The sequence below is a fragment of the Apteryx rowi genome, unplaced genomic scaffold, assembly GCF_003343035.1.
Source record: "Apteryx rowi isolate R43461 unplaced genomic scaffold, aptRow1 scaffold_69, whole genome shotgun sequence".
NCBI lineage: Eukaryota > Metazoa > Chordata > Aves > Apterygiformes > Apterygidae > Apteryx > Apteryx rowi.
Window position 1 is genome coordinate 84,862 of NW_020450971.1, and position 7,938 is coordinate 92,799.

General features: G+C 39.1%; 1 protein-coding gene across 3 annotated transcripts in view; it reads right to left on the reverse strand.

The window, feature by feature from the left end:
- Nucleotides 1–7,938, reverse strand: part of LOC112975814 (SLAIN motif-containing protein-like) — a 28,263-nt gene that overhangs the window by 3,032 nt on the left and 17,293 nt on the right. For all 3 annotated transcript variants that reach the window (XM_026086353.1, XM_026086351.1, XM_026086352.1), the window contains 4 exons: nt 3,806–3,946; nt 1,472–1,789; nt 1,124–1,261; nt 644–962 (listed from right to left, as the gene is read on the reverse strand). In XM_026086353.1, coding sequence (XP_025942138.1) covers nt 644–962; nt 1,124–1,261; nt 1,472–1,789; nt 3,806–3,946 — 916 coding nt within the window. The remainder of the gene's footprint in view (nt 1–643; nt 963–1,123; nt 1,262–1,471; nt 1,790–3,805; nt 3,947–7,938) is intronic.

Here is a 7,938-nt window from a genome sequence, read left to right on the forward strand (position 1 = left end):
ATTAAGTGAACACAACTGGATACTGAAACAATGACATGTTTATCCTGCTCTGTTAAGTTAATAACACTGTTGGGGGGGGGGGTTCCCATGAATGAGTCTGGAGGAACTTTTTTCTGCAAGTGTGACTAAAATAATCAGGTGATTGTAGAATACTACTGGAAATTAAGAGTTTAAAAAATTTCTTTCAGAGTATTTAATAAGCAGATATAGGTCAATCTTAGGCTACAAATGGATAATAGAAAAAAATCAACAGTACAATATAGCTTATTAGACTGATACTGCCTCAACTTAAATTTTCCTCAACTCAAAAGTTTACACTAAAATTGCATTGAAAAGAGCTTGGGGAAAAAAAGAAAAACAAACAAAAAAATTTGACAATTTCATAGAGGCTGCTACTTACCAAAAAATACCAGCGCAGACCTACGCTAAATTATCTCCTACAGCTTCATCCGCTAAGACTGTGGGATCTGAGAATCAAGCTATGTTTTCAATGTTAGACATCACCAATAACTGATCCAACTGAATACTTACTACATGCTTTAAAATAAATCTGAGATTAACACCACTTTATAAAAAGTATTTCTAATCCATGAAATAAAGGTAAATGTTCAAGTCCATGATGCTTAGTCTCACACTTACTTACCTCTTGGATGGTGGTGTCAGTTTACTCTTGGGCACTGAAGTTCCTCCAACAGACGTTCGTGCTTTCACAGGTGAATTTTTAGCTACAGTGACTATATTACTGCTTCTAGTAGTAGAACTGCTACTGGAAGAGCCCATACTAAGTGAAGAAGTCTGAGGCTTTCGAACTCCACTGACAGGACCTGCGTAACTGCAGGCTTTTACTGGCTGCCTGGGTGTTAACAGAGAGTTTGTGCATGACCCTGTTTTCATTGATTGTCGCACCGTCAAAGGAGATTGCCCAGCACTGGAGGAATACCTGAGCTTACTGGGAGCCAGACCTAGAAATGGAATGACAAAGAAAGGATAACCCAGTTGACAATGCTATCTTAGGAACACTTTCGGATACTGGGCCTTTTAAGGGCCTCAGTTTTAGTCAAGTAGGTTAAACAGACAAAAGGAAATCAAACTTGTTCTATGAGTGCTGTTGTAATTAACTCACTTGTTGATGGTTGCTGAATTCTTGAAAGTCGACTGCTTGGCACCTGCAGATCTGATTCCAAGCTCCGACTGCTCCTTACAGACTCCAAAGCTCGAAGACTTGTTCTAGCCAGGTTGGGCATACTGTGGCGCATCTCCTCTGAAATCAAGAGCAAATTCTCTATTTGCTGCTTCTGGTAGCAGTCAAGATGCATTATGGTTTAGGCTATCCCTAGGCAAACGTAAGCACTTAAAAGTAGACAGGTGTGTGGCTAATTTCTAAAGTAGCTTCTATTAAATAATGTTTTTTGAAACATATGGTTCAAATTATTTTTATTAACACATACCAAAAGCTCACAGATCAGCTTACCTTCAGTGTTTGCATACTTCAGGCGGTCTTGCATCGGACTTTGCACCGATCTCCTTGGGGGACGAATACGAGAGGTAGATGCCCTACTATAATCTGYGCCAGAAGAAGGGGACTGACATCGGGGTGAACTGAGTGGAGACGGTGAATATCTGTGAGTGCTACGGTATGACAGGGAACAATCGTAATCATCCTCATCCTCAAGGCTGTATGTATCAAACTCCTGGTCACTGTAGGTCCCTCTTCGCAGAGAGTGGAGGGAGGCACTGGAGCTGCGACGTGATACAGAAGCAGAGCTAGAGGCGCAGTCCTGACGGAGACCTGAGGATACAGAGCAACGTGGCTCAAATTAATACTTTAATATAAAATAAAAATTCCTTACCCTTATTCAGAAGCAATACTGTTACCAGATATTCCTTTCACCTTGGAAAAAGAGTCAAGCTAATATAACAGTCTTTACTGAAGACACAGAATACAGCACATTGAATCTCTTAACTGGAACAGTGTCACCCATATAAAGTACTGATTAATTAGAGCAAAGAGTTAATATTCAGATTGACCTGAATTACTCCTGATGTTACACAGACAAGCAGCTGTGCTTGTAGACTATTTTGCCCCGCAAGCTGTGTCAGGTTAACTATGTATAAGTCTAATTAACAATATGAATATTTTACTTCAGTTAATTATACACCCACCAGCATTTCAACAGGTTGAAACAAAAATTTCAACTTCTGGCTCCAAGCGAAAACACACCTACCTTTTTGTTAGGGTTTACAATATATCTGCCTAGTTTATTTACAGGGGAGAACCCAAATTATGCCTCTATGTAAAGTCTTCTTGCCCAACAAAATACAAGGGTCTTCTTACTATAATTAGTTTAGCAAAGTGGTTGAATGAGCTTTTGAGAAAGCTGTCAGTTAAAGTTCTGGAAAAAAAACACTTCTCAGTGTATTCCTTTCATCGCAGGGATGAAAACAAACATCACCACACACCTCCCTTCATGATATAAATATGAAAAGTTTACATCATTCTGAAGATGATGTAATTTTTTCATACTTCACTGGAAACTTTGTAATGTGACAGGATTTCCTTGGCATACTTTTTGAAATGATTACAAAGCATAAAAATATATGAGTTTACAAAGAGGAAAACCTGCTCTTTGATTTATTCACTTTAATAGCACTTTTATTCAGTTACACTTGAGTGGAATCAAGTTAAAAAACAAGATCTTACATCTTTTGCTCTGGTCTCATATTTCAATTACTATGTCATAATATTTTTAAATTTATAAAAGCACGGTACTAAATGGAAATACATGTCTTCCAAACGAAGAATGAACTTCATTCTCTATTTCCAGTAAATCAAATTAATGATTAAATTACACAGACCAACAGATCCAACCACTTCATTCCACCTTGATCTTGAATGTGATTTAGGTAAGGTCCTAACTGAAGTCAATAAAAAGCTTATCAATGATTTAATGGAACTGGATCAGGTCCCTGAAATCCGCACACACTGGGAAAAAGACATGTTTTATGCTTGGTTAAATCTGCCAAGCAGTCTCTGAGCACTTAACCAGAGAAAAGCTTAAGTTATAATTCCAACTCTTTCAGTTTTAGTACTCCTGAACTCTTGGCACTCAAAACAGTGCAATAATACTTGCATCTTCTGCGCAATGAGCAATTTCTAAAATCCAGTTCTCTAGACTGCTTCTACCACAATTTCAGCCTGCAGTTAGGCATTAGGGTTATAAGTTTCCCACCCTCATCATTTGTGGTATGACAAGCAGTCACGCAGTGAACAGGAGGTGGAAGGAGAAGAGAGTCTGCTTCGAAAAACAAAAACCTACACCCCCAAAATTTTGCTAGGTTATTTTTTCCACCTGGATCAGTTCCCCAACCTGATGCACCCTGCAGCCATGCAGCTGCTTGCATTGGCTCGATGAGGGGACAGCAACCTGACCGGCAGCTGCGAGCAGCTGTTGTTTAAACTGCCACTCCTATGAAACATGGACTCGTGAAACTTCACCCATGCTTCAGCAAATCTCATTTGGAGCAGAATATTTTTGAAGGCCACATGACACCTACACATTTAACCAGGTTTTGTTTTCGGATAACGCTTTCAGAACTATTCTCTGCTTTAAGAAACGTATGTTCAGAAYGTTTCACAACTGAAGTGGCAGTTGGGGTCTTTAGATTTTTAAATGAAGCTCCTACAAAAAGACAATCATTTCAAATAATCTATTAAATCTTTTTGTTGTTGGGGGAGCAAAGGACAGTAGTTGAAATCCATCGACATTTCTAAAACTGTAAGATGTAGGAAATTGCTGCCACGTACTTTCTTCCTGAAGGCGTGCCATAACCTGGACATCAGTCAAGTCCTGCAGTTTATATCCCATGGAGATGGAGTCATCAGATGTACTCAGCTCACTGTCCACAGACGACTGAGAGCTCAATGCAGAATGCATGCTCAAGTAACCTTTAGGAGGGAGGAGGAGGAGGAGGGAGGAACAGAAAAAGCATTTAGACATCCCCATACAAAACAAGAGTGAGCAGCAGAATATTTTCTCCAGTAATAAAATCAGTGCTGGTGTGAAGTTCAGTGTTGAGGTGCAGTTGCTAGAAATAAGAAGTTAGCAATGATTTGAGAACACAGTGCTCAGTATTTTAACCAGCAGCTTTCAGGAGGCTGAGAGTCTTGGTGTGGGGGCTATATCACAGGCTTTTGTTCAAAAGAAGGCAAAGGGATGCTTAGTAAGTTTGAGCTTAGAAGCATCTTTCAAAGATCAGTATTTATCGTTTCTGCCTATTTTGAGAAGGGGGCTGCTACTGGCCTAGTAGCGAGGTTGCACAAAGTGTCCGCTACCATGTTTCGAAGCAGTCATAAGGAGTAATAGGATCCAAATGGCTTTCAGAGTACTGTACCTCAAAAAATGGACATGCAATTTACTTATACAAAGTAGAGTTTACACTAGATTTACCCCCCACTCCCATTCCTGAGGTTTACCCATTCTCATCATAAACCAAACTGAAAGCTCTTACAGGAAAGGACATAACTTGTTCTTACAGCAGGTCTTGGAACCTTTACTATCACATTAATAAAAAACAATCTGGAAGGATCTTCCTACCATGGTGTCTTTTCATAACACAAGCATTAGAAAGAGGAATGAATCATTTCCCTTCCTTTAGATAAAAGCATAAAATCATCAAGTGCAAAATTTTACCTATTAGTACTTCTTAGTAAGTGAAGCAAGTCAGTATTTTCCACAGTACAAAACTACTACTACTTGTTGCTGAAACAGTAAGACAGCAAAAAGCCATATAACTTGYGGGTTATACTAATATACTTGTCCTTTGAATGCGGACAGCTTGTAAGCAACCCCATATGCAGAAACATTGAGTCTGTTGGTTTTTCTCAAATACTTTTCTTCCTGGTGACCAGGAGGAACGTTACAGCAGAAGGAGTGAGCCTGTTGCACCACCTAACAGCGAGCACATCTCCATCTGCAGATGGCAGGCAGAAGCAGGCGATATTCGGAGGTCCTGCTACTATTCCATCGAGATTAAGGTTTGGCTTGGAGCAGTATCATTTTGCAAGCAAGAACTGGTCAGTAGTTAGTATACGAGCATACCTCCATCTTCCTTTCCCATTTTAAAACTACCATACTGCTTTATACAAAAGACATTACTAGAGAAGCCTTTGGAAATAGAGGTAGGGATTACTGAGCGTAAAGTCTCTCATGGCAAACATGTGCCTAACTTGTCAGAAGTTACAAAATACTGTAACATGCTGCTAGCAGAAGTAGCCCTAGAACATGGGCATAAGACCATGCAACTTGCAGAGCTATTTTAGAAGAGCACCTAATTATCTGAAAGTAATTCCAAGACAGGGTTGTAATTAGTACTGCATAGATTTAGACAAATGAAGAAATAAGGGGGGGGGGGGAAACCAACAATCTGACAGAAGATTGGATAAAGACGTAGATGTGCAAGAGCCTTTCTAAGAACACTTGACATCACTTCAGCTAAAGTAGGATTAACAAATACAAATCCTGTTCAGACAGGGATTCAAGATCATCACTTAAATAAAAAAATCAGCTAGTAGGCTAGAAAGCATCAGCAGACAAATCAAGAACGTAAATCAGCCTCCCAAAGCATCTATACGACATCACTCACCATCTACCTTTACTTCAGCTCATGCACTTTTGTCAGCTGTGTTGCTGAATTTAAAAAAGTGTTTACATGTTGAAGGCAGTACACTTACTGAATAATTCTCAACGAGGTTTCTCCAAGTGACACTGGAAATAAGAAACATTGTCTGTTCTAGGCAAAGCGTTTAAAAACCACTGCTGAACATCACTTTCAAACAAGGGCTAATTTCCCGATGGAGAGGAAGCAGCAGCAAGTTCTCCCCGTTATTTCTTCAAGATTTTCTTTTGTGCCAGTTGTCAGAGTACTAACAGATGGCACAGAAAACAGACAGTTCAAGTCCGGGGCTTACCCCAGACTTTCCACGTGGACATTGATCCAACTGCTTTTGACTGGTGTGCTTCAGATTCCTCAGCTGAAAAGGCATAAACTTTTCCCAGTTTCAAGATGCTGATATATTGTGCTGCCAGAAGCGCCAGCGTGGTGTAAGGCAGGTGTGTGTCAAACACATACGAGCTCCAGATCAAGACACGCCAGTCTCAAGACTGAGCTACTATATAACATAGCCCTGTTTGCTTTCTTTTGGTGTTAAGAAAAGACACTTTAAGCACCCGAAGTAAAACTAACATGTTGGTATGGGTCGTACCAGTAGGAAGTAGTATAATGAATAACTTACAGCGCTCTCTGAAACATGCCACTGACCAAAAGGACAAGGTTAAAGCGCTCTGAACTGAGCCACAGCCAGCAATAAAATGTGCACRACAACCCTGTCCTGGGAAAAGGACAACAGATTTATCTTGTATTAGTTACTGATCACAGTGATCTTAATAACATCAACACACTTCTCTTTCTGGTAACTCCAGAAAGGTTTTCAAGTTATTCTTAAGTCAAAAATAATTAGGGAAACTACTCAAGTCTCATCTCTTGACTAAGTATGTGCTGGTCTAGTTCTGTTGCGACACCTGTGCTTCAATCTCTCAAAAGAAATGCCAAGGATGCAGTAACGTAACCCTTACGGTACAGATATGCATTAGTCCACTTGACTTACTGTATTTGTATAGCACAGTCCAGTGTTAGGTGATATAGTTTAAGTTTAGACTTTTATTCACATTACTTTGGAACTCTTTGCAGCAAGACAAGCACAGAAAATAGTCTCCATAGAAGAGAAAGTGGCATTAGATGGGACGGAAGAAACCACAAAGTTTTTTAAACTATAAAAAACTCTCAGCGACTAACTTGGAAGTTATTCATTAGTTGACAGAACAACATTAGTATAAAATGGGTCAGAAAATAAGAGGCTAAGATACAGAGGGGAAAAAAAAAATCCTGACCCATTCTCATACTGTAACAGAACACTTTCAGAGGTAAAAAGGAGGAAAAATACAGCTACAGCAGATTTTCAGTGGCTGAACAGTCCTGGAAGTTGCACAGACACTTCAGGTTTACACATCAGTAAAACAATTTTGTATGAAAATTAGGTCATTATAGATCTAGTTTCAAATCTTGAACCAAAAGAAGACATAATCCCAACTAACCTCATGAAAAAAACATACACACACAAAAAACCTGAATGCACAGATAAATGAAGTATTTTAAGGAGATGTTTTAGAGACTTTGTTTTCCCCTGAAGAACTCAACTTGCAAAAATAATCAGTTTTACATGCATCTCTTCTTTACTAAAGACATAAGCGTTCATTCATACCTACAGGTGAAAATCAACAGATCCCGAAAGGACCTGCAGCTGTGAAAACATCCATATGCAAGAATTCTTTTTTTTTTTTTTTTAAGGTTCATTTAACATCAAGTTTCAAGCCAGCAACCGTTAAACATGCTTTATGTTTTTAAACATGCAAATTAGGAGGTAGCAATTTCCACAAAAATTAACCAAACAAGGAAGCCTCATTTGACACTAAGCCAAGAGGCAAAGCATTTCTAATAGCAAACTGAGCATGAACTACATCGAGGATAAACGATGCTATTGAAATAGCCCGTGAGGACTCCTCAGGCAGCAACTTAAAAGCAAAGCCAGACCGGAGGCCAAGACAGTTAGGAGAAGTTTCACTGTTACACCTATAAACACATCAAAAATTCCTGTTACAAGTCAGAGTTGCCTCTAAGTTAAGAGCTCTGACTCCAAATACAGTAAAGTCTGGTGAAAAGCTTTTGCTATTTCATGTTCAGTTGCTCACTCAGTCAATTTAAAGACATGCTCTGGAAACTACACCTTTTATCTTAAAGCATAAAGCTGTTTTTTCTTGCCTAGATTTATATTTTTAGAAAGAAACTTCAAACTCTCAAGCCAAAAAAAAAAAAAAAAAAAAA